Genomic DNA, 24,790 nt, shown 5'->3' on the forward strand with positions numbered 1-24,790 from the left:
CTCTGCTGTCGGGGTGACGGTGAGCCAGGGCCCCAGCATGGAGACGTTGGAGCTTCCTTCTTGGCCTAGAACCTGCCCCTCCCACCACAGGGTCTTCAGCGCTGCTGTGCCCAGGGAGGGCGGCCCTGGCAGGCACGTAGGGAGGTGCAGCTGCCTCCCAGGCACAGGGAGCAGAGGTGGAGTGTGGGGTGAGGGCTGTCTGCAGCCTGCGGCGAGCGAGCGAGGGAAGGACGAAGCAGGGCGGGGGAGCAGGCAGGGGGTGCAGAGGGCCCCTCGGGTTTAAGTAGCTCCTTGGTCTCAGACCCTTCTCCAGTCTGGGGACTGTGGCAGAACCTTAGCTGTGGGGCCCCAAGGGAAAGCTCTTTCCTCAGAGCCAGCCAGCCAAGAAGGGCCGGACCCTGGGAATATGCTCATCAGCTTGCGGGTAGGTCGCTCCAACGGCAAGGCTGGAAAGAGAGCAGGATAAACAGACTGGAGTCCCCTGGGACCAGGAACCAGGGTAGACTACATGGGGGGCAGGGGCAAGAGCTGGGCGGTGGGGGGCTCCCAGCTAAGCGGACTGGGATGGTGTCCCTGAGTCTGGGGCCCTTGTTCACCCACTAACAAGCTCTGTGACTGCGGCTGTCTCGCTCACCCTTGCTGGTGTCCATTTCCTTCTCTCCGAAAAGCAGGATTGGATTAAATGCCCTCTAAGATTTCCTCCAAGCCAGGTGCAGTGGTTCACGCCTGTAGTCTCAGCACTTTGGGAGGCCGAGGCGGGCAGATCGCCTTAGCTCAGGAGATCGAGACCAGCCTGGTCAACATGGTGAAACCCCGTCTCTACTAATAATATAAAAATTAGCCAGGTATGGTAGTGGGCACCTGTAATCCCAGCTACTTGGGACGCTGGAGCGGGAGAATCGCTTGAACCTGGGAGGCAGAGGTTGCAGTGAGCCGAGATCGCCCCATTGCACTCCAGCCTGGGCAAGAGAGAGAGACCCCATCTCAAAGAAAAAAGAAAAGACTTCTTCCAGCCAAAACCCCATGAATCCTTTCCTTTTATTCATTCCTTCTATTCGCGTTGCTCACAGCTCCCCCGCCACCCCTGCTGAGGCTCCTGAATTTCCTGGGACCCTCCCTTCACATTCCTTCCTCCCTGGAATGCCCACCCTACTCCTTTCTGCACATGCAGAGCCTGCCCACCTTGCTAGAATAACACAGAGCCTTAGCATAGCAACTGCGCTGGCCGTTTTATACAATGATTTCTATAAACAATATAAAGTACTTTTAACAAAGTATCCAAAAAGATGCTTAGGAAGACTCCATACAGCTCTAGAAAAAAAGGTTTATAATAATCCACGAAAATATACAAACAGACAAACCAGGCCCTGATTAAATCTCTATAAAAATGTGTATACCTCAAGAAGGGAAAAGGCACAGAAGAAATGGCTGCTTCGGAGAAGTGGGAGTAGGGATGGTTTCTGATTATGTTTCAAGTCTCTCTGCTTCTACTGCAATTTTCTTTCTCATACAAACATTGCTTCCGGAATCAAAAAACCCAGGGCTTTCAAATCACTCCCGTTCCACCTCCTCCTTGAAGCCTCCCTAATTCCAGCCCAGTGTGACCCTTCTGCCTTCGAATTCCTGCGGGACAATCTTCCATCTTCTTACGGCAGGAGGCAGCGGGGCATCTAGAAACGGGCTCTGCAGCCAGCTGCCCGCCCTGGCTAACCCCTGGGCACATGGCCTTGGCCGGGCTCCTCAGCCCCAGCTTCCTCGTCTTTCCAGCTGTGATGACATTCCTCTCCCACAGGGTCCTGGGAAGATCCCCTGAGACAGCAGATGGAAGCATTTAGCACAGTGCTGGGCTCGTCCTGGGCTCGCTGATGTGTGCACGGCTATTGTGACTGGCATCTTGCGTTCTTCTCACTGGAGAACATGGATCAACAGACTTGTCTTTCCAATCTGACAGTGGGTCCCTTGAGGCCAGGACCCTGCACCTGCGGAGCTGGGACCTCACAGATCACACTAAGTGCCTCTCCTCCTCTTTTCTTTTCTTTTCTTTCTCAGACAGAATCTCACTCTGTCTCACCCAGGCTGGAGGGCAATGGAGCAGTCTCGGCTCACTGCAACCTCCACCTCCCAGGTTCAAGTGATTCTCCTGCCTCAGCCTCCCAAGTAGCTGGGACTACAGGTGCCCACCACCACGCCTGGCTAATTTTTGTATTTTTAGTAGAGAGGGGGGTTTCGCCATGTTGGCCAGGGTGGTTTCGAACTCCTGACCTCAGGTGATCCCCCAGCCCTGGCCTCCTGAAGTGCTGGGATCACAGGCATGCACCACCACACCCGGCTAATTTTTGTATTTCTAGTAGAGACGGGGTTTCGCCATGTTGGCCAGGTGGATCTCAAACTTCTGACCTCGTAATTCGCCCACCTTGTCCTCCCAAAGTGCTGGGATTATAGGTGTGAGCCACACACCCAGCTAATTTTTGTATTTTTAGTAGAAACAGGGTTTCGCTATGTTGACAGGGGCGGGGGGGTCGTCAAACACCCAACCTTGTAATCCGCCCACCTCGGCCTCCCAAAGTGCTGGGATTATGGACACGTGCCACCATGCCCAGCTGATTTTTGTATTTTTAGTAGGAACGGGGTTTTGCCATGTTGGCCAGGCTGGTCTCGAACTCCCGACCTCGTGATCTGCCCGCCTTGGCCTCCTGCTCTTTCCCACGTGTGCTCCTCTCCTTCCTCCCAGGGGCACCAGGCACACGTGTCCCCTGCCCCGGGGACTCCAAGACAAAGGAGACTTCCTTATGCCATAAAGCAGCATCTCTGCTGCCTCTCCAGGCCACCAGCCACGCCACGGCCCTCTGCCGGGCTGGGGGACTTGTCGACAAAGGCCTGAGACGTGGGGCCACTGCACAGAGGAGGAAGCATGGCCTTCCCCACATACCGTACGCAGAGGTGGCTTGACCAAGGTACTTAACCTCAGCACCCCAGTGTCCTCATCTGTAAAATGGGGCGCAGGGACTGTCCTTCTCCCTGGAGGACTACGACAAGGATCACACGAGGAAACGACGCTCGGGAAGCGGCCTCCAGGAGCACGAGTGCTGGACACACACCGGTGACGCATGCTGCCATCTGTCTGTCACTAAATGCTCCCCCAACCCCAACCCGCCGCTCAGACTCCTGCCCCACTGCCCCATCAGGCGACCCAGAGTGGGGGCCTCATCACAGCAGCAAACGCCTATGCTTAGGCCGTAGGGCCCTTGCTTTCTCTGGATGGGCTGGTGGGAGGGGGCCTAGAGAGAAATGGGGGCCCCAGAGGTAGCCCTCCTCCTCCTGCCTTTCCTTGAGGCCCTCTGAATATCCCCAAGGGCTGGACCCTATCTCAAAGCCACCTCCGACTATGTCCTCAGCGCCTGCTGGGGGGCAGCAAAACGGCATTCCAAGGGCCAGTGCCAGTTCCCTTCCTTAGATGCGTGGCTGGAGGGGAGGCAGGGACAAGCTGTGGGGACAGACTGTTCCATGACTCCGTGGGGCCCAGGTTCATGGGAACAGCTCTGTTTCGACTCTTCACCCAGCCTGGCCATCTGCGGTGGCTCCGAGGGCAGTCACAGGCGACACTTTCTGAGCCACGCCCCTGAGGGATGCCTCCCCCACCAAAGGAAGCTGGTGAGATGGTTCTGCGGCGGAGGGCCAGGGCCGGGCCTTGGCACACTGAGTGCTGGGGGACTTCAAAGGCCTCCAGGGGACTCTGGCTCTGAACTGCCCGCTCACAGACCCAGGTCAGCTGGCAGCAGGAAGGCTTGTGTTTCTTTTAATATCAACTCCCAGGCATTTAACATTCCTCGAAGCTTAAACACAGAAACATTTCCCTTACCAGACTCTGCCTTCTGCTTTGCCAAACATAACCTGGCTTCCTCCCTCCCCCACAGCCTCCATCTGCTCCTGTCTCCAAGTGGCTTGCGGGGATTGACGGTGAGTTTCCCCCGGGGCTTGTGCAGTTGAGTGAGAAGGAGGGAGGCGATGCGGCTGAAGTCCAGGTGGGGGAATGTGTCCTCGGGCCCTGGAGGCTGAGTTCTCGAGGGGCTGGGGCCCACCGTGCCCACAGAGCTGGCTGCCTGGCACACCCCCGTAACTCTTCTATTCCACAGCCACCAGTGGCAAGGGAGTGTGGCGTGGCGGCCACTCTTGTCTCTTGCCTGGGCGTCTCCCAGGGCTGGACGAGCCAGCCCAGAACCCTTCCGTGCCTGTCCCAGGGACCGGGAGATGGGGCTCTCACCCCTTATCCCTGCAGAGAGCAGGTCCCAGGGACTGAATCTCTAGAGCCCATTTCCTAAATCACAAAGGACTGGCTGGTAGTTGCCTGGCAGCCCTGTCTCCCTAGCGACGAGTACTGAGAAGCAGGGTGCCGGCCCCACAGCATCAGAAAGAGACGTGTTTAGGAACATGGGGCGTATGCAGCAAAGGCCAGGCCCCTCCATGTGGGGCCCCTGGTTCAAACACTGGAGCCTGAGACGGGGCGGGGAATGGGAGACCCACACGGCTCCCCGGGGCAATGCTACCAAGGACCTGCAGGTAAGAGCCAGACACCCAACTCGGTGGCCCTGACAATGCATCAGAGAACAAACGCTTCCTGCTAAAAAGCATCGTTCAGCCCCCTGTTGTAGACGGAGCCATCACGGCCTGCGCCTGGATCACGTCTGGGGCTACTGTTAAGAAGCCCAGCACGCCCAACGCCCGAGGCTCAACCCCAGTACGTGTTAGTTACCGTCTCCCTTCATTTCATGGTCACAGGATCTACCCCCAAACCAGACCACTTGCGGCACAGCGCGAGGCCACCCGAGGGGCCAGACGGGAGTGTGAAGCCACCACGCCACGCCTTTCCCGCTCCCAAGCCTAGTTCTCTTTTTTTTTTTTTTTTTTGAGATGGAGTCTTGCTCATCACCCAGGCTGGAGTGCAGTGGCGTGATCTCGGCTCACTGCAAGCTCCGCCTCCCAGGTTCACGCCATTCTCCTGCCTCAGCCTCCCGAGTAGCTGGGACTACAGGCGCCTGCCGACGCGCCCGGCTAATTTTTTGTATTTTTAGCAGAGACGGGGTTTCACCATCTTAGCCAGGATGGTCTCGATCTCCTGACCTTGTGATCCACCCGCCTCGGCCTCCCAAAGTGCTGGGATTACAGGCGTGAGCCCCCGCGCCCGGCCCAAGCCTAGTTCTCTTAACAGCCTGGTGAATAGCAGCCATCTTCAAAACTGGCAGAATGTTTCAGAGACACAGGTAGCACACACAAAGGCCATTTTCCTACCTATGTTTGTAGGGAGCCAAAAGCACAGTTGAGGTATAAATGCTCTTTTTTTTTTGGAGACAGGGTCTCACTCTATCACCTAGGTGCAATCTTGGCTCACTGCGACCTCCACCTCCCAGGTTCAAGCGATTCTCCTGCCTCAGCCTCCTGAGTAGCTGTGACTACAGGCGTGTGCCACCATACCCGGCTAATTTTTGTGTTTTTAGTAGAGATGGGGTTTCACCATGTTGGTCAGGCTGGTCTTGAACTCCCGACCTCGTGATCCACCTGCCTTGGCCTCCCCCAAAGTGCTGGGATTATAGGCATGAGCCACTGCGCCCAGCGGCATAAATGCCCTTAACCTGAGGTGCAGCCTCTACTAACACCCAAGTCCCCACCGGAAGCCTCAGGCTCCCAACACAGCTGAGTACGGTCCAGCCACCCCAGCAACAAGTCAGAGACTACCCCCGGCTCCTGAGCCAAGCACATGGCCCCTAAGTCCTTCAGGCAGAACAGCAAACGCCTGGTCTGTGTGCCTCCCTCCGGCCCCCATCAACGGCACACACTGCTCCTCCCACGCAGCATTCCGCCCCCCCTTCACCGACGCAGCCTCAGAATCCTTCTCACTACAGCGTTCCGCAAAAAAGCCACCCGCAGACTAAAGCTGGGGTGTGAAAACAAAGCTGGTTGCTTCCATCTCGCAGAAGCGTGGATGGCCCACCTGAGGCTCCACGCACACACTTGGGCTTCTGAGGCCACAACAAGCGGCCACCTCTAGCAGGGGAGAACCACCTCCTGGGGAACTTTCCTCCAACCAGCCTGGAACCAAAATCACCAAAGAGCAGGCTCCTTGACCAGGACTCCTTTTCAACTGGGACCACCTCCCGGAGGCTCCCCAGCCTTGCCTTGGCGCCCTGGCCTCACCTGGATCTGCCCTTTGCCCATGATCTTGTCCACGATCTCGTTGTTGTCCTTGTTGACCTTGGTCTTGTCATAGCACTTCTCATAGCACAGGATCCTCAGGGACTGGGAACCCTCCAGCTCGATCTCAAACTCCTGGGGAAAGATGGGACAGAGGGCCCTGAACCTCCGAAGCTGCGAGGCCTGGCTTTCCGGCAGGTGCGGGCCCCTCAGCTCTGCAAGGAGGACTGAGTGAGCATGGCCCACAAGGAACACGTCAGATTTTCTGGAACTCCCAGAGGCCTCCCATCACCGATGGAGTCTGGGGCCTGAGCTGACAGCGCAGGGTCTGACACCCAGACACACACCATGATCAGAAACCAGAGGAGCAGGGGGCAGAAAGGGGGGTGCAGGCAGAGCTGTTCCAACTAACAGGCCTGGCCATCCCCAGCAGAGAGGCCATGGGCACAGGGCAGTGGGGGCACACTCGGGGCGGTGGGGGCACACTCAGTGGCAAACTCGAGGGTCCCTGCAGAGACACCAGCCCCTGCCACTCACCTCATCCCACTTGGGCTCCGCTGTGTCCCGGAACACCCTGGTTTTGGCTTTGCTGACAAAATAGCCGAAGGAATCCACCTCCAGGGTACAGTACAGGTCTGTGGGGGAAGGACAGACGGAGATACTGTATGAGTGGGGCCAGGGTGGGGCCGGCGGGGCAACGCTCAGGATGGAGGGGGACATCGCATCTGTCCTTTCCAACATCCTTGAGGACGGCACCTTGGCTCTCGCCTCCCTGAAGCTGTGGACCATCTGGCTCCTCCTGTTCCCCTGCCCCTTTCTTAGGGGCTCTGCCCTCCCCACCTCAGCCCACTCCACACTCTGCCCTCCCCACCTTGGCCCAGCCCAGGCTCTGCCCTCCCCACCTCGGCCCAACCCACGCTCTGGCCTCCTCCTCCCTCTAAAGGGCCCTCAACTGTGCTGTGTCTGCATCTTCCTCACCATGGAGACGTTACCACAAACTCTTCACTAAGCACCCTGGTGCCACCTCTCCCCATAACACTGGTGCCCAGGTCTCAACAGTGGCATTTTTGCAGTGGGAGGTGCTGGAGGCGTTTAGCACCTTGCCTCCAGGTCCTGAATGCTCGGAGCAGCCCCCTCCCCAAGCCCAGAGTGCTATGGCTTCCTCTGCTGCACTTAACATAAACCAAAGGGATCTGCTCTACCCGTGCGTCCCTAGTCTCTCTCCCCCCACGACACAAACACCACACTGGAGAAGCCTGAGTTTTCTTGCCCGCCGGTGCACCTGCAGTACCAAGAACGGGCCTGGGAACCCAGCCGGCACACGGCAAATGAGGCTCCTACCACCACCAAGTGCTCCAGGTAACAAGGCAGTGGAAGGCTGGGGCGGGAGGGCAGGGCTAGGGGCGTTCCCCGGCATTTCCATCTTGAACCCTGGCCTTCAGGCTGAAAATCTATCCTGGGACACAACTGCTGAGGCCACAGCACCGGCCCAGACCCCAGGCCCTCTGCAAACCCACAGCCCCACTGGGCTCAGATCCCGGCAGTCCTCCCACCTTCAGGGAGATGCCGAGGTTGTTCCCAGGGTACCGGAGGCCGTGCATGGGGTGCCTTTGGGGCACCATGGCCAACTCTCTGCAGCGTGAATCAAGGCAGAGGTCAGAGTGCGGGCAGACGGTGCAGGTAGCTTACTCCGCTTGGCTCCCGGAGCTGCCCAGCTGGGCCATTCTCCATCAGAACAGGTTCCCTGGCCAGGCACGGTAGCTCACGCCTATAAATCTCAGCATTTTGGGAGGCCGAGGTGGGCACATCACCAGAGGACAGAAGTTTCAGACCAGCCTGGCAACAGTGAAACCCCGTCTCTACTAAAAATACAAAAATTAGCCAGGCGTGGTGGCGTGTGCCTGTAATCCCAGCTACTCGGGAGGCTGAGGCAGGAGAATCTCTTGAACCTGCGAGATAGAGGTTGCAGTGAGCCAAAACCGCGCCACTGCAGCCTGGAAGACACAGCGAGACTGTCTCAAAAACAAGAATGGCTTTCCCGCAGAAAGGAGAGTACAGCTGCCCCAGGAAGCCTCCAGCTGGAGCAACAGAAAGGAGACCCAGGTGGGCATCAGAACACACAGAACGTGGTGTGGCGGATTCGCAGGCGAACAACACAGAGGCGCTGAGCACCCCGGCCTGGGCCAGACCAGGGAGTGGGTCTGTGTGTCTGAGACGGTCCGTGAAGTGCTGTTATCATGGACTGATGTCAGCATAAGCAAACCCTCCTTGAGGGGCTGGGGGACGGCTCACAGGGTCAGAGTGAGGGTTTGGAAGGGGCTGGGGGACGGCTCACAGGGTCAGAGCGAAGGTTTGAAAGGGGCTGGGGGCCGGGCGCGGTGGCTCAAGCCTGTAATCCCAGCACTTTGGGAGGCCGAGGCGGGCGGGTCCCAAGGTCAGGAGATCGAGACCATCCTGGCTAACACGGTGAAACCCCGTCTCTACTAAAAAATACAAAAAACTAGCCGGGCGAGGTGACGGGCGCCTGTAGTCCCAGCTACTCGGGAGGCTGAGGCAGGAGAATAGCGTGAACCCGGGAGGCGGAGCTTGCAGTGAGCTGAGATCCGGCCACTGCACTCCAGCCTGGGTGACAGAGCAAGACTCCGTCTCAAAAAAAAAAAAAAAAAAAAGAAAGGGGCTGGGGACGGCTCACAGGGTCAGAGCGAGGGATCCGGAAGGAGCTGGGGACGGCTCACAGGGTCAGAGCGAAGGTTTGGAAGGGGCTGGGGACGGCTCACAGGGTCAGAGCGAGAGATCTGGAAGGGGCTGGGGACGGCTCACAGGGTCAGAGCGAGGGTTTAGAAGGGATAGGGACGGCTCACAGGGTCAGAGCGAGGGTTTAAAAGGGGATGGGGACGGCTCACAGGGTCAGAGCGAAGGTTTCGGAAGGGGATGGGCACGGCTCACAGGGTCAGAGCGAGGGTTTAGAAGGGGATAGGGGGCTGGGCGCGGTGGCTCAAGCCTGTAATCCCAGCACTTTGGGAGGCCGAGACGGGTGGATCATGAGGTCAGGAGATCAAGACCATCCTGGTTAACACGGCAAAACCCTGTCTCTACTAAAAAATACAAAAAACTAGCTGGGTGAGTTGGCGGGCGCCTGTAGTCCCAGCTACTCGGGAGGCTGAGGCAGGAGAATGGCGTAAACCCGGGAGGTGGAGCTTGCAGTGAGCTGAGATCCGGCCACTGCACTCCAGCCTGGGCGACAGAGTGAGACTCCGTCTCAAAAAAAAAAAAAAAAAAAAAAAAAAAAAAAAGAAGGGGATAGGGACGGCTCACAGGGTCAGAGCGAGGGTTCCAGAGTCAGACCATCTGGGCCCACACCCCGGGCTCTGCACAAACCACCTCACTTCGCTCCCCAGGTTCCCTGTCTGCAGAGCAGGAACAGTCAGGGTGCCTATACCCTGGGCCCGCCTGTCCTGGGGTCCTGAGTTTACCATGGCTAAAGACACAGGGCCTCGCCTCTGAGTGAGAACAGACGTGTGAGTGGGTCAGGGGTGGCGGGGGAGAAGGGAGTGAGGATAATCTGGAGGTAAGCAGAGATTTGGGAGCAGCTCAGCCCAGCTCTGACACCCGCCCCTGACACCCACCCAGGCTGGGAGGAAGAACCTGCTCCACGCCATGGGCCTGGCTCCCTGAGGTGAGGACCTCCCAGCCAGTGGGAAGCAGGAGAGGGAGGAGGGGTGGCATCTGGGGGCCGCGGAGTGGAGGTGCCGGGTCCACACACGGGTGGGACGGTCCTACGGAGCTCACTAGCCAGAAGCTTCTGAGCAGCAGCCCCCAGAAGGGGAGTCTGTGGGTTTGGAGAGGGTTCAGGAAGCCTCCACATGAACAAGCAGCCCGAGTGGCAGTGTGGTGGTCCTGGCCAGACTTCGAGAAGTGCCCTAAAGGGAAGAGGTCGGGCTCAGGTGCTGGAAGACGTGGATTCTGCTGCACCACCTGCTACTGCCTGACCCCAGGAAGGAACCTGGAGCCCCTCGGAGCCTCAGCGTCCTTGTGTGTAAAATGGGGATGGTTTCCGTGACCTCGGCGGGACACCGGAGGCTCAGAGCGGGCCGGAGACTGAGAGGCTTTGAAGACGCCACGGGCTTTGAGCATGTGAGTGTATCCACACGCCGGCCATGTTCTCATCTTCTCCAGGTGCACAGTAGGTGCTGTGTAAATTAACGACTTCATTCCGCATTTCTGAGCTCCTGTTCATGCCGGGGTAAAGGAGACCCGGTTCCCGCCCTCAGAGAACTCACAGTGCGAGGCAAATTGTAAGTGACAAAACAGCATGACAGGTGCGACAGGTGCTATAACCGGCTTGCCCTGAGCGGGATGGGGTCACGAAGAAGGGAGCCCAGTTCGCCCCAGGAACTCAGGGAGGCTTCCTGGGAAAGGCTGTTCTAAGGGCCCACAGTGTCACCTCTGTGTGGGGCGCTGCAGGGAGGGGCGAGGGCAGACCCCACCTGCCAGTGAGGAGCAGGGCGTGGGAAGGGAGTCAGGAGCCCGGGGTTTCTGATCCTCTGTGATGTTCAGTCTTTTCTCCTCTCTGTAACTCAGTTACCTCCTCTGGCAAATAGGTAGAAACTATCAGCTGTCTAACCGACTCACAAATTCCCGTGCGGGTAACAAGTAGAGAAAAAGTGCAACCAGGTCGGGCACAGGGGCTCACACCTGTCATCCCAACACTGCGGGAGGCCGAGGCGGGCGGATCATGAGGTCAAGAGATCGAGACCATCCTGGCTAACACAGCGAAACCCCATCTCTACTAAAAATACAAAAATTAGCTGGGCATGGTAGCAGGCACCTGTAATCCCAGCTACTCAGGAGGCTGAGGCAGAAGAATCGCTTGAACCCGGGAGGCAGAGGTTGCAGTGAGCCGAGATCGCACCATTGCACTCCAGCCTGGGGGTCAGAGTGAGAGTCCGTCTCAAAAATACAAAATTAAATTGGCCGGGCGCGGTGACTCAAGCCTGTAATCCCAGCACTTAGGGAGGCCAAGACGGGCAGATCACGAGGTCAGGAGATCGAGACCATCCTGGCTAACACGGTGAAACCCCGTCTCTACTAAAATACAAAAAACTAGCCGGATGAGGTGGCGGGCGCCTGTAGTCCCAGCTACTCCGGAGACTGAGGCAGGAGAATGGCTTAAACCCGGGAGGCGGAGCTTGCAGTGAGCTGAGATCCGGCCACTGCACTCCAGCCCGGGTGACAGAGCAAGACTCCGTCTCAAAAAAAAAAAAAAAAATTAAATTAAATTTAAAAGTGCAACCAGACTGGGCACAGCAGCTCACGTCTGTAATCTCAGCACTTTGGGAGGCTGAGGTGGGAGGTTGGCTTGAGCCTAGGAGTTCAAGACCAGCCTGGGCAACCTAATAAGAACCTGTCTCTACAAAAAAAATTTTTTTCAATTAAAGAAGTACAATCATACTTTGTGAAACACTAAACAGATTTAGTACGACGAATCTACAAATAGAGGAGACAATAGGGAACGTTGCACATACACCATCATATCCGAGCCTTCTCTCGTGTCAAAATTCACAAGCGTGATTGGCTTTTAGTGGAGGCCCAGAGAGGTTAAGAAACTTGCCCAAGGTCACACAGCTTGTCATGGGCAGATATGAAGTTGGAGTCCACGTGTTTGTTGCCCTCGGTTTCTTTTTTTTTTTTTTTTGAGAAGGATTCTCGCTCTGTCGCCCAGGCTGGAGTGCAGTGGTGCGATCTCAGCTCACAGGAACCTCCGCCTCCTTGGTTCAAGGGATTCTCCGGCCTCAGCCTCCCAAGTAGCTGGGACGACAGCTGCCCACCACCACGCCCAGCTCATTTTTGTATTTTTAGTAGAGACAGAATTTCACCATGTTGGCCTGGATGGCCTCGAACTCCTGACCTCAGGTGATCCGCCCACCTGGGCCTCCCAAAGTGCTGGGATTACAGGCATGAGCCACCGCGCCCGGCCCCTAGGTTTCAGACAGCTTCAGGGAAGGCTTGAGAAAGAGGACTTTGGAGACAAAGGGCAGGGGTGACCTCCCTGCCAAGAGGAGCTGGTTTCTGGCCTTCAGGGGAATACCCCACGTCTAAAGGCGTGCTGGCAGGCCCCACCCTGGGCAGAGCAGAGCAGTGCAGGATCCACAATGGCCCACCCAACCTCGTCCTGGCCAGGGCACTTACTGGCTGATTGCTTAAATCCCTTGGCAGAGTGGACGATGACATGAAGGAAGCCATAGAGTCCTGGAGACTCGTCGTCTGCAAGAGAGAAGCGCCCCCAGGGCAGAGGGTGGTCAGCGGCTCCCCTCGGCCTCCACCCCAGGCCGGCGGGAGGCAGATGGGGTATGAGACTCAGCTGAGTCTTGGTCCAACATCACCACCTGGTGGCCAGATGAAAAAGTTTCCGAAGGCCACTGCTTCCTTGGACGTGAGCTGCCCGGAGTAGGGCTGGAGGGTCCTTCTCTCCTCCACTCAGCCTGGGGGGGGGTCCAGCACACCCACCATCCCAGCCCAGGGACTTAGTACCATTCCCCATGGGTACGGTCCCTCCCTCCGAATCCTGCCTATCCTGGCAGTGAAAACTGACCGATATATCATTCTGCTAATGGCAGAGAGAAGGCCCAGTTCTGCCCCCACTTGGGACACAGCGGTCCCTAGATGCCCCTCCTATGATGAGGAAAGCTTGCCTTCAGAACCCCGTTCACAAAGTGGACCCTTTCCCAGCACACAGGCAGCGAGAATCCACCCACTCCGGTCAGTTCCCACCCCTGATCACAGCTCCCCACTGCTCAAAACGCCCCCAGACTCCTGGGCTTACGGGACGAACTCCAAACTCCCTGGCTTGGCATTTGAGGCCTTTCAAGAGCTGGTCCCTGGAAACTTCCAGCCTCATTTCCTATACACCATTTTATCTATCCACCGGCTCCACTCTCCCATGAATATATTAATAGCACAATCTCAGTGCACCAGGGTGCCAGTTCTCCCAAGCCAGACAGAGCGGCCCGAGGAAAAGCCAAGACAGTCGCCCCTACCCAGGCTCTCTGCATCCCTGGCCAGTGAACAGTCTCAGCACAGCCGAGCAGGGATCAGCCATTTACAGCTACGTGTCTGTCTGGGTCCTTACGGGAAGGCTCTGGGGGCTGGGACCTGCCGGTTGGGCAACCTCAGGTTCCCGAGCTTACCGTCTTTATTGCTGGTGACAGGAATGTTGTGTACAGTCCTAAGCTTGAAACAGGATCCTGTGAGCACCTGGAGCTCCACTGAGCTCAGGACAAAGGCCTGGAGATCTGGAGGGAGAGCCAAGAGAGAAGGGAGTGTGGACACTGGTCCACTAGGACCCACTGCTCTTCCCTGGGGGCTGCAGGAAGATGGCCTAATCCCTGGGGCAGAGTTGGTCCCTGCGAGGGAGGGGGAAGGATTTGTGGACACAGGGGGATGGGTATAGCTGCTGTCAGAGGGGTCAGAGTAGGAGAATCTGACTGAAGAGGTTTGCGCGCGCGCGCGCGCGTGTGTGTGTGTGTGGTGTGTGTGTTTTAGTTTTGATTTTTGAGAAGTCTCGCTTTGTCGCCCACGCTGGAGTCTAGTGCTGTGATCCCAGCTCACTGCAGCTTCTGCCTCCCGGGTTCAAGAGATTCTCCTGGTTCAGCCTCCTGAGTAGCTGGGATTACAGGTGTCCGCTACCACACCCGGCTAATTTTCGTGTTTTTAGTAGATGGGGTTTCACCATATTGCCCAGGCTGATCTCAAACTCCTGACTGGCATTACAGGTGTGAGCCACCGCACCCAGCCTGTGTGTGTGTGTGTGTGTGTGAGAGAGAGAGAGAGAGAGAGAGAGAGAGAGAGAGAGAGACAAAGAGAGAGAAAGAGGGGTAGAGAGAAAAAGACAAAGCTCAGGCTGGGCCCTGGGTCCAGTCCCAGGACTAAATCATCATGTCTTTAAGCCAATCACTTAGATTCTTCAGGTCTCAATCCACAACATCCTTAAATGCCCATTCCTGGCACCTTTGAGGGTGACTGTGACGGCCAAAGACGTGATACCGGACACGAAACACTTAGAAATACGAAAGGCCCATCATTGCCACAGACGTCCTCGGGGAGTGTGGAGGGCAGGAACTTACCCTTCTTCTGTAGTTTCTGAATTGCTTCTCTCCACTCTGACCTCTCGTAGTCTGAGGACAGTAGGAACAGGTAACTCTGAAGAGAGACGAGAATGCAGTGGGTGACCACAATCAGGCCAAATGTATTCCCAGATACTGGGGATCCCACCAAAGCTCCTTCTTTTTCTCTTTTTTTTTTGAGACGGAGTTTCACTCATTACCCAGGCTCGAGTGCAATGGCACGACCTCGGCTCACTGCAAACTCCGCCTCCCAGGCTCAAGCGATTCTCCTGCCTCAGCCTCCTGAGTAGCTGGGATTACAGGTGCCCGCCACCACGCCCAGCTAATTTTTGTTATTTTTAGTAGAGACGGGGTTTTGCCATGTTGGCCAGGCTGGTCTCAAACTCCTGACCTCAGGTGATCTGCCTGCCTCAGCCTCCCAAAGTGCTGGGATTACAGGCGTGAGCCACCGCGTCCGGCCCAAAGCTCCTCCGTATCCTGGCAAGGCTGACCTTGGAGAAGGAGGCAGCTGGGGGTGTGTGGGTGAAGGGGGAGATCCCTCCTGGAAAGCCAAGGTGACAGGAGCAGCTGTGCCAGGGACAGCCAGCAGAAGGCACTCATTCCACACAAGTGGGGAGAGTGAGTCAACAGCTGGAGCCACGGCAGCCTCCTTAGGAAGAGGGGCCCGAGTTTCTGGTTCCTACAGGTCGGGGCCAGAAGCCACAGACTGGGCCGCTCTGGACTAAGGAAGGGGCTGTCTTGGTCCCACCCCCACCCTTCCTGACCTTTCCATTCCGATTGTGGATCCTGAACGGGATTGTGGGGGAGTTGAGCAGCAGCAGGAACTCATTCTCAAACATCTTCTTCTTCAGGCGCTCGATAGCCCGGCTCTGGCCTTTGTTGGCTTTCTGTAGGAGGTGGGGGACACAGAGGGTTTCCCTCACACTCGGGCCTTTCTCACGAGCAGCACTAAGCACGACACTCTGCTGTGTGTTCATCGTGCTCTTCACATTTTCCATATTTCATGATGTTTTGACATCTTGTGGCAGGAGAGGCGGGTAGCCGGGTGAGAAACTGCTCCCCCGCAGGGCTCGCTAATGTCTAAGACTGTCAGTGACACCCTGTGAGCACAGCTTTCATTCACACACCCACTGATCCAGAGCCCATGTCCCCAACTACCTTCTCTACCCGACACTCACTCACCAAGCCAGCATCTCCTCTGCCCCACGTCACCCAGGGCCAGGGACCAGGTCACTAGAGACCACCCCTCTAGCCCAGGGCTGCCAATGTAATGGAAGCCAGCCAGTGCCAAGCCCTTTCCCTGCCCTGCCCTGTTTCTCCACAGAAAAGTTGTGGCCACACTTTCCTTCCACTCCTGCCTCCTGCTCAAAGCTGGTACCTCCCCACGTGGCCCTGGGTGGGGTGCTATGCCTCCTTCTCTCGGGAACCCTAAATAACACAACTATTACAGCAGCATTAGCCTCTCTGGACTGTCACTCTGTTGCCTCCACACATTCAAATCTGGGTACAACAGAGACACCGGCTTAGGAAAACCTCAGACACCTTTCAGCCTGAAGCCCCGCCTGCTAGCCTGGCACCCAGGCCCCCATAGCACGGTTCCAGCCCCCCTGTCCCGCAGACAACCCACCCGGCCCCCTCAGCTCAGCCTTCCTCTCTCACCAGCCATTCATCCTCTGTGGGCAGAGTCTGCTTCCTCAGTGTTCCCAGTTTCTGTCTATTTCATAAAGGATCCCCTCCCTTTTATTAACCGTGATTATGCTTGAAGTCTCAGCGTGCGAGGCCATCCTCAAGCTCCTAAGTTACAATTCATCTCTAGAGCGTTTTGTTCTTTTTAACCCACTGGACTGGCAAAATTGTAATGAATGTTCCCAGCCAGTGTTGTGACACTGGGGGGGACCGTCACCCTCACGCACCGCAGGGGGAATGCCATTGGTCACAGCTTTTTCTGACAGTGAAGGGCACACTCACTCTGCCCTGATCACCCCCCGGAGGGGGTCTACTGCAGAGAGGCACGTGCGCAGCAGTGTCTACTGTCGACTTGCCTGCTAAGAGCAAAGAATCAGAAACCATCCAAATATCCAAAAACATCTGCATGCAGTCAAGTGACAGAGCGGGATGCAGTTGTTAAAAAGAATCTGATGCTGCTGGGCGCAGCGGCTCACGCCTGAAATCCCAGCACTTTGGGAGGCCAAGGTGGGCGGATCATTTGAGGTCAAGAGTTCGAGACCAGCCTGGCCAACATGGTGAAACCCCGTATCTACTAAGAATGCAAAAACTACTGGGCGCGGTGGCGGGCGCCTGTAATCCCAGTTACTCGGGAGGCAGAGGCAGGAGAATTGCTTGAACCTGGGAGGTGAAAGTTCCAGTGAGCCAAAATCTCACCAGTGCCCTCCAGCCTGGGTGACAGCGAGATTCCATCTCAAAAAGAAAAAAAAAAAAAGAATCTGGGCTGGGCGCGGTGGCTCAAGCCTGTAATCCCAGCACTTTGGGAGGCTGAGACGGGTGGATCACGAGGTCAGGAGATCGAGACCATCCTGGCTAACACGGTGAAACCCCGTCTCTATCAAAAAAATACAAAATCTAGCCGGGCGAGGTGGCGGGCGCCTGTAGTCCCAGCTACTCGGGAGGCAGAGGCAGGAGAATTGCTTGAACCTGGGAGGTGAAAGTTCCAGTGAGCCAAAATCTCACCAGTGCCCTCCAGCCTGGGTGACAGCGAGATTCCATCTCAAAAAGAAAAAAAAAAAAAAAAAAATCTAATACATCCAAAGGGCTCAAAACCCCACTGTGGAGTGAAATGCTGAAGTTGCAAAACAGCACGTGTAGTCTAGTCTCATTGTACACATGCGTGCGCACGCAAACACACACACAGGCGCACACCAGTATAAGCAAAGAAGAGTTCAGAAGAACACACCTCCAGCTGTTAGCAATGGGAGGTGGGTGGCGACCAGTTTTACCCTGCACATGCTGGTACTATGAGCATTTCTCATTGTAACAAGCCAGTATGACACTGGTGATTAGAAAAAACATGAAAGTTTTAAAAATTATTATTAAAAGAACAAGGCCGGGCGCGGTGGCTCACGCCTGTAATCCCAGCACTTTGGGAGGCCAAGGCAGGTGGATCACAAAGTCAGGAGTTCGAGACCAGCCTGACCGACACGGTGAAACCCCGTCTCTACTAAAAACACAAAAAATTAGCGGGGCATGGTGGCGGGCGCCTGTAGTCCCAGTTACTCGGGAGGCTGAGGCAGGAGAATCGCTTGAACCCGGGAGGCAGAAGTTGCAGTGAGCTGAGATTATGCTACTGCACTCCAATGTGGGTGACAGTGAGAATCTGTCTCACAAAAAAAAAAAAAAAAAAAAAAAGAACAAATCACTGCTTCTTCTGTGACTCAGAGGACGGCACCTGCGCCTCTCTAGTGACTCACCACATGTGCCATGCTCTGTGGTCAGCAAGGGGCGTGTCTGCTTCCTCCACTGGACAGGGATATCCATGAGGCACCCAGCACACCCCAGGCACCACAGCCAGTGGCGCTCAGTGAGTGTTGACTTGACTGGGCGCAAGGCCACGTCTGCACAGCTGGGGCAACAGTGGGGGCAGGAAGCCTGCTGACTCCCGGGGCGGGTGAGAAACAGGCACACAGGATGCTCCTGGGCGGGGACTGTGGGCAGGGCCCAGCGGTTCAGGAGGGGGACAGCTGTGCTGGTGAGGGAGCTCCCTCTGGGCAGATGTACCCCCAGTTAGACCCTCCGTCCTAGGACATCCCCGGCCCTGAACACTCCTGGGGTTATAATCGTGAACTTTCTTTCCCCTGTTCAAAGAGGGATGTTTGAGTTGAAAGAATCCTTAGAGAGGCCATCTGGTCATGTTTTCTTCAATAATTGTTTGTTTACTAAGTACCTTTTTTTTTTTTGAGATGGAGTCCCACTCACTCTGTGGCCCAGGCTGGAGTGCAGTGGCGCAATCTCGGTTCACTGCAACCCCCACCTCCCGGGTTCATGCAGTTCTCCTGCCTCAGCCTCCCAAGTGGCTGGGATTACAGGCGCCGCCACCACACCCAGCTAAATTTTGTACTTCTCGTACAGACGGGGCTTCACCATGTTGGCCAGGCTGGTCTTAAACTTCTAGCCTCAAGTGATCCACCTGCCATGGCCTCCCAAAGTGCTGGAATTACTGGCGTGAGCCACTGTGCTGGGCCCTGAGTACCTATTTTTTTACGTGTTAAGTATTAGGAACATAAAACAGAAGAAAACAGCGCTGTCAGTGGAGTTCACTTTCTCTTTTTTTTTTTTTTTTTTTTTGTAGACAGAGCCTGCCTGTCGCCCGGACACCTGGAGTGCATGGGCCCAGATCCTCAGCTCACTTACAAGCTCCGCCCCTCCATAGTTTACAGCCCATTCCACCCGGCCCTCCACCCCCCCGAGAAGCCGGGGACTACAGCGCCCGCCCACCCTCGCCCCGACAAAAAATAGATTTTGAATTTTTTAGAAGAGAACGGGGGTTTTGTCACCGTGTATGCCAGGATGGTCTCGATCTCCCCCTGACCCTTGTGATACCCGGCACCGGTCTTCCGGGCTTCCATTGCTGGGATAAAAACAAGGCTTGGAGCTACTGGGGAAGAGAAGAGGCTGACAATGCAATTATAATTCAGCAGCATTTAAGCAAAGCCATAGGTGAACAAAAAGCCACAGGATCTGGGGACAGGGCACCCAATGCAGACTGTGATGGGGGTGGGTGTCAGAGAAGCTTCCCAGGGTCGGTGAGGCCTAAGCTGAACCTGAGAGGTGAGGAAAGGAGACCAAACTGACCAAACCGCTCCATGCCCTTCCTCCGCTCCAGGCCCTTCCACCACTCCGTGGTGCCTTCCCCTAAACACTGTTGTTGTTGTGTGAACTGAAGGCTTTACATGTTCCTCTAAACACTGTTGTTATGTGAACTGAGGGCTATGCATGTTCCTCTAAATAGCACTTTGGCTGCATCCATGGGTACTGGTATGTAGTACACTCATTCCAGGCAGCTCTAACAGTCTGCAGTTACCATTTTGAATTTTGATCTCTTTACCTTGTCTTGAACTTTCCAAACCAGTATTTCTTTTTTTTTTTTAGACAGAGTCTCACTCTGTTGCTCAGACTGGAGTGCAGCGGCTCAATCTCAGCTCACGGCAACCTCTGACTCCCGGGTTTAAGCAATTCTCCTGTCTCAGCCTCCTGAGTAGCTGGGATTACAGGTGCACACCACCACATCTGGCTAATTTTGTATTTTCAGTAAAGACGGGGTTTCACCATGTTGGCCAGACCAGTCTCGAACTCCTGACCTCAGGTGACCTGCCTGCCTGGGCCTCCTAAAGTGCTGGGATTACAGGCATGATCCACCGTGCCTGGAAAATTTTGTATTTTTAGTAGAGATGGGGTTTTACCGTATTGGCCAGACTGATCTCGAACGCCTGACCTCAGGTGATCCACCCGCCTCAGCCTCCCAAAGTTCTGGGATTACAGGTGTGAGCCACTGCGCCCAGGCTGACCAATTTTCTTGTTCACTTCTAATTTTACTCCACTGTGGTCTGTGAACATGACTTGTATACTATCAACTTTTTGAAAAATTTTGATTTCCTTAGTGGCCTGTTATAGGATAAATGTGAATGTTGTACACATGTGTGACAACAATCTCAGTTTTCTGTCAGGGCACAAGCTTCTTGGCATTTTTAGGTCAAACGTGTTAATTGTGGCATTTAGGTCCTCTCTCTCCTTATTTATTTGCCTACTTGATCTGTCAGTTTCTGAGAGGCCTCCCAGGTCTTTTTCCTTGCACAAGTCCTGCTTTTCCTTACAAAAGCCTGCTTTTTCTTCTCTTGCTTCCCCGACCCCAGCTTTTTTTTTTTTTTTTTTAAATACAGAATCTCACTCTATTGCCCAGGCTAGAGTGCAATGGCATGATCTTGGCTCACTGCAACCTCCACCTCCCGGTTTGAAGCCATTCTCCTGCCTCAGCCTCCCAAGTAGCTGGGATTAACAGGCGCCCACCACCGTGCCCAGCTAATTTTTGTACTTTTAGTAGAGACAGGGTTTTGCCATGTTGGCCAGGCTGGTCTCAAACTCCTGGCCTCAGGTGATCCACCCATCTCGGCCTCCCAAAGTGCTGGGATTACAGGTGTGAGCCACTGCGCCTGGCTGCTTGCTTCCCCTTTCTATCGTGTTCAACATGCACTGCTTTCCAGGGCACTTTCCATGTCAGCCCCATGAAATCCTGAGCACTGACCCCCTCGATCTGCTTGGAGCTACTGTAGTTGGGGTCTTTCCCCTCGTAACTACGCACTCAAAGCTCCCTCTCAAACTCTCAAACCTTACAACTTCCTGCCTCCATCTCCCCCAGCACAGCTGGCTCAAAGGGCCCCAGACTCAGATACCAAGCTCTGCTCACCTCCTTCTGGATTTCACTCTTGAGGGCGGAGATCTTCATCTTCATGTCCTCCAGCTCATGGTCTGGGAAGGGGTGCACCTGGGGGCTGGCCTCAGACTCCTCGGGGGACGGAAACACCAGGTCGGCCAGGGGAATGTACCACTTACAGTCATACTGCTGGTGCTTCCTGCAAACGAGCCACAGGGATCCATGAGCCAGAGGGAGCCTGGCTCTTCCAGCCTCAACTCCTGGGTCCAGAACCACAGAACCACTGACAGGGGTTGACTGAAAATTTGCCAGAAGCAAGAACGATCCCTGCTCCTGAGGAGCCTGACTGGGAAACACACACGTGGAGCACATGGAGTGATGAGAGCTGGGTTCTGGGGTCTGTCCCGCCTGCAGGGAGCAACTCCACCCCATCACCTTACCAGGCTGCTGACCTAGATGATTCATGTTGTCAAACATCCCAAACCACTGGGGTATCAAGAAGAGCGAAGCCCTCCTGGCTGGGCTCACATTTTCCTATTCCCCACCCCACGCCCCTCCCTCCCTTCTAGACCATCCACGTTCAATATCCTTCAGGCTAGCAATGGAATACAGGTGTTATTCCGAATGCCAACTCTTATCAAGACAGGTCACATGGGTCAACACTGGGTGGAGGATTGCAAAACCACATCCAAGTCTAGCAAGAAAGCATGCTCTGGTTGATAAGTAATGTCTGCCATGGCAAAGGACGACAGGCAGAGGCATGTGTGATTAGTAATGTCTGCTGCGGCAAAGGATAACAGGCAGAGGCATGTGTGCTTATTATTGCCATCTCTGCCTCAGAACAATCTCAAACATGATCTAGTTCCAGGGAGTCATGTCCTTTATTATTAATTTTTAAATGATTTTTATTTTGTGAGATGGAGTTTCGCTTTTGTCGCCCAGGCTGGAGTGCAATGGGGTGATCTCCACTCACTCCAACCTCTGACTCCAGGGTTCAAGCAATTCTCCTACCTCAGCCTCCTGAGTAGCTGGGATTACAGCCACCCGCCATCACACCCGGCTAATTTTTGTACTTTCAGTAGAGACGGAGTTTCGCCATGTCGGCCAGGTTGGTCTCGAACTCCTGACCCCAGGTGATCTACCCGCCTTGGCCTCCCAAAGTGCTGGGATTACAGGTGTGAGCCACCGCGCCCGGCCAGTCATCCCTTTATTGAAGTTCGTAATAATCGATCCTTCCCCTAGGACTTAGATTTGCACTTCTCATTCTGACCCTTGAGTGTTGTGGTGGGTGCATGGCCTGCTACCCCTGTGTTGTACCTGGGGGCACAGCCAGCCAGGGAGGGCTGAAGGGGAGAGGCAGGATAGCCTGGTGGTAAACGCACTAGCTTTGGCGTCCCACAGACACGGGTTTGAATCCAGACTGCCGCTTCTCAGCTGGGAGAAGGGGTGTGCTTGGCACATCGTAGGTGATCAGTAAGTGTGGGTGGAAGAATGTGTGAATGAACGTGGAATGAGCCTCTCTGCTCAAGGCACTGAGCCGACCCACATTACCGGGTAGAGAGAAGGAGGCACAAAGGCGCTTGCACGTTAGCTTGGGGTTCCAATCCCACCTGTGCCTCTAGCTGTGCAAGCCTGGGCAGCTTATTTACCTTCTCCAAGGCTCTTCTCTCATCTACGATAAGGGAACAACAGTCACTACTTTGTGGAGTTGTTGGGAGGACTAGAAATCATGTATTCAAAGGGTGCGTCACAGCACCTGGCATGGCCTAAACCCTCAATAAATAGTAGCAGGAGACGCGTTGAATATTCACAGCACTGCAGTTAGCAGAAATTCAGAGATGTCTAATAAAAGGAGAATGCTTAAGTAAACGATTGCACATCCACTGGTAACTGTGCAAGAAAGTAAAAGGATGATTATGAAGATGAGGCAGCAACAGGGAAAATGCTTATGACATGAAATAGAAACAGCAGAGCCCCAAATTGGGCATTTGCTGTGATTATGACTGTGTGAAGAAACATGAGAACATTTAAAAACAGGGAAGCAAGCAGCGCGGCAGGAGGCGGACCTCATGCTTCAGTGGGGAACGGGGTTTCCTCCAATGTCCTTATATTATCTTTATAATTAAAACGTGACTTATTAAAAAAAAAAAGTCTATGCAGTGAAATTAGGTTAATTAATACAGTTTTTAAAAGGAAAAATCTGGCTGGGCACGGTGGCTCACACCTGTTATCCCAGCACTTTGGGAGGACAAGGCAGGCGGATCACCTGAGGTCAGGAGTTCGAGACCAGCCTGGCCGACACGGCAAAACCACGTCTCTACTAAAAATGCAAAACTTAGTCAGGCGTGGTGGCGTGCACCTGTAATCCCAGCTACTCGGGAGGCTGAGGCAGGAGAATCGCTTGAACCCGGAAGGTGGAGGTTGCAGTGAGCCGAGATCACACCACTGCACTCCAACCTGGGCAACAGAGCAAGACCCTGTCTCAAAAGAAAAAAAAACCCACAAAGTTGCTGAAGCCTCCATGGGGGGCAAGGTCCGGCCCCCTTCCCCCGGCCCGTGTCCCTGGACTCGCACTCACCCTACAGAGGCCGGCCCCCTCCCCTGGCCGGTGTCCCTGGACTCGCACTCACCCCGCAGGGGCCGGCCCCCTCCCTGGCCCTGGACTCGCACTCACCCCGCAGAGGCCGGCCCCCTCCCCCGGCCCGTGTCCCTGGACTCGCACTCACCCCACAGAGTCCCTGGACTCGCACTCACCCCGCAGAGGCCTTCTTCAGCTTGGCACACAGCAGGACGTCTGTGAAGAGGAAGACGTGCCGCAGCTTCCGGGAACTCTCCGACACTTCCACCAGGAAGCCGTCCTTCACCAGCTGCCGTGTCTGAGGGAGATGGCAGACCCCAGCCTGCTCAGAGGGGAGTGCGGCCGAGGACCGAGCCTGCATGCGGGGGCACGGCCAGCCAGGGAGGGCTGAACCGAGGGGCGGCATAGCCTGTAACCCCTTAACCAAGGTGGGTCAAGCACTGCCTTCGGAGTCACACAGATGTGGGTTTGAATCCCGACAGGCTTCTCAGCTGTGATCTCAGGCGGCTCCCTGACCTCTCTGAATCCCAGTTCACCTGCTGTAAAGTGCGGATGATGATGTCTGCCTCATAAGGTGACTCACGGAGATGGCGCGTGTACAACAGCACAGTGCCTGGCACATCAAGTGTGCGCAACGCATGGGGCTCTCTGCAGCTACCCCCGGTGCCCCCTGCCCAGGATGACCTGGTTTCTCCACCCTGGGGCACGCACATCCCTGCTTGCAATCCCTCCCGACCGCAGCAGAGAACTTCATCTAGTTCTGGCTCAACCAAGAGCTGAGACCCCCTCAGGCCCGTCCACGCTACTCCTCCCTGGCTTCTCCAGCCCCCGGGGACAAGACCTGGGTGGTCCAGCCTGGGGCTACAGCAGTGTCCAGAGGGGACCTGCAGCCAACTCTAACCTGGGCTCTGGGTGGTTTCTGCTCCACATGGGATTTCAAGAGCTCCCAGCCCCCGCTCAGAGGCAGGGGGCCGTCCCCATCTGTCCCAGCCTTTCCTGTATGATACACGGTGTGACCTACGTCTGCTGTAATATGTAGGTGAGCGCAATCAAAGTATACAATTAAGATGACCGAGGCCAGACACGGTGGCTCACGCCTGTCATCCCAGCACTTTAGGAGGCCGAGGCGGGCGGATCACCTGAGGTCAGGAGTTTGAGACCAGCCTGGCCAACATGGTAAAACCCCGTCTCTAGTAAAAATACAAAAATTAGCCGGGCGTGGTGATACCTGCCTGTAATCCCAGCTAGGAGTTTGGAAGGCTGAGGCAGGAGATTTGCTTGAACCCAGAGGGTGGAGGCTGCAGTGAGCTGAGATTGCGCCATTGCACCCCAGCCTGGGCAACACAGTGAGACTCAGTCTCAGAAAAAAAGATGACCATTGGCCGGGCGTGGTGGCTCACGCCTGTAATCCCAGCACTTTGGGAGGCTGAGGTGGGCGGATCATGAGATCAGGAGATTGAGACCATCCTGGCTAACATGGTGAAACCCCATCTCTACTAAAAATACAAAAAATTAGCCGGG

General features: G+C 55.5%; 1 protein-coding gene across 9 annotated transcripts in view; it reads right to left on the reverse strand.

Annotated features, from left to right (window-relative positions):
• The window catches only part of ABR (ABR activator of RhoGEF and GTPase), a 233,597-nt gene that overhangs the window by 38,210 nt on the left and 170,597 nt on the right, over window positions 1-24,790 (reverse strand). For 4 of the 9 annotated variants that reach the window (XM_017864294.1, XM_017864635.1, XM_017864449.1 and 1 more), the window contains 9 exons: window positions 23,446-23,567; window positions 20,725-20,890; window positions 15,074-15,196; window positions 14,310-14,385; window positions 13,374-13,478; window positions 12,376-12,450; window positions 9,813-10,106; window positions 6,724-6,821; window positions 6,190-6,321 (listed from right to left, as the gene is read on the reverse strand). In XM_017864294.1, coding sequence (XP_017719783.1) covers window positions 6,190-6,321; window positions 6,724-6,821; window positions 9,813-10,106; window positions 12,376-12,450; window positions 13,374-13,478; window positions 14,310-14,385; window positions 15,074-15,196; window positions 20,725-20,890; window positions 23,446-23,567 — 1,191 coding nt within the window. Of the gene's footprint in view, window positions 1-1,310; window positions 1,909-6,189; window positions 6,322-6,723; window positions 6,822-9,812; window positions 10,107-12,375; window positions 12,451-13,373; window positions 13,479-14,309; window positions 14,386-15,073; window positions 15,197-20,724; window positions 20,891-23,445; window positions 23,568-24,790 lie in introns of those variants that run through there. The other 5 variants (XM_017864376.1, XM_017864749.1, XM_017864686.1 and 2 more) reach the window with 2 other exon arrangements.

The sequence above is a fragment of the Rhinopithecus bieti genome, unplaced genomic scaffold, assembly GCF_001698545.2.
Source record: "Rhinopithecus bieti isolate Rb0 unplaced genomic scaffold, ASM169854v2 scaffold_22, whole genome shotgun sequence".
Taxonomy (NCBI): Eukaryota; Metazoa; Chordata; class Mammalia; order Primates; family Cercopithecidae; genus Rhinopithecus; species Rhinopithecus bieti.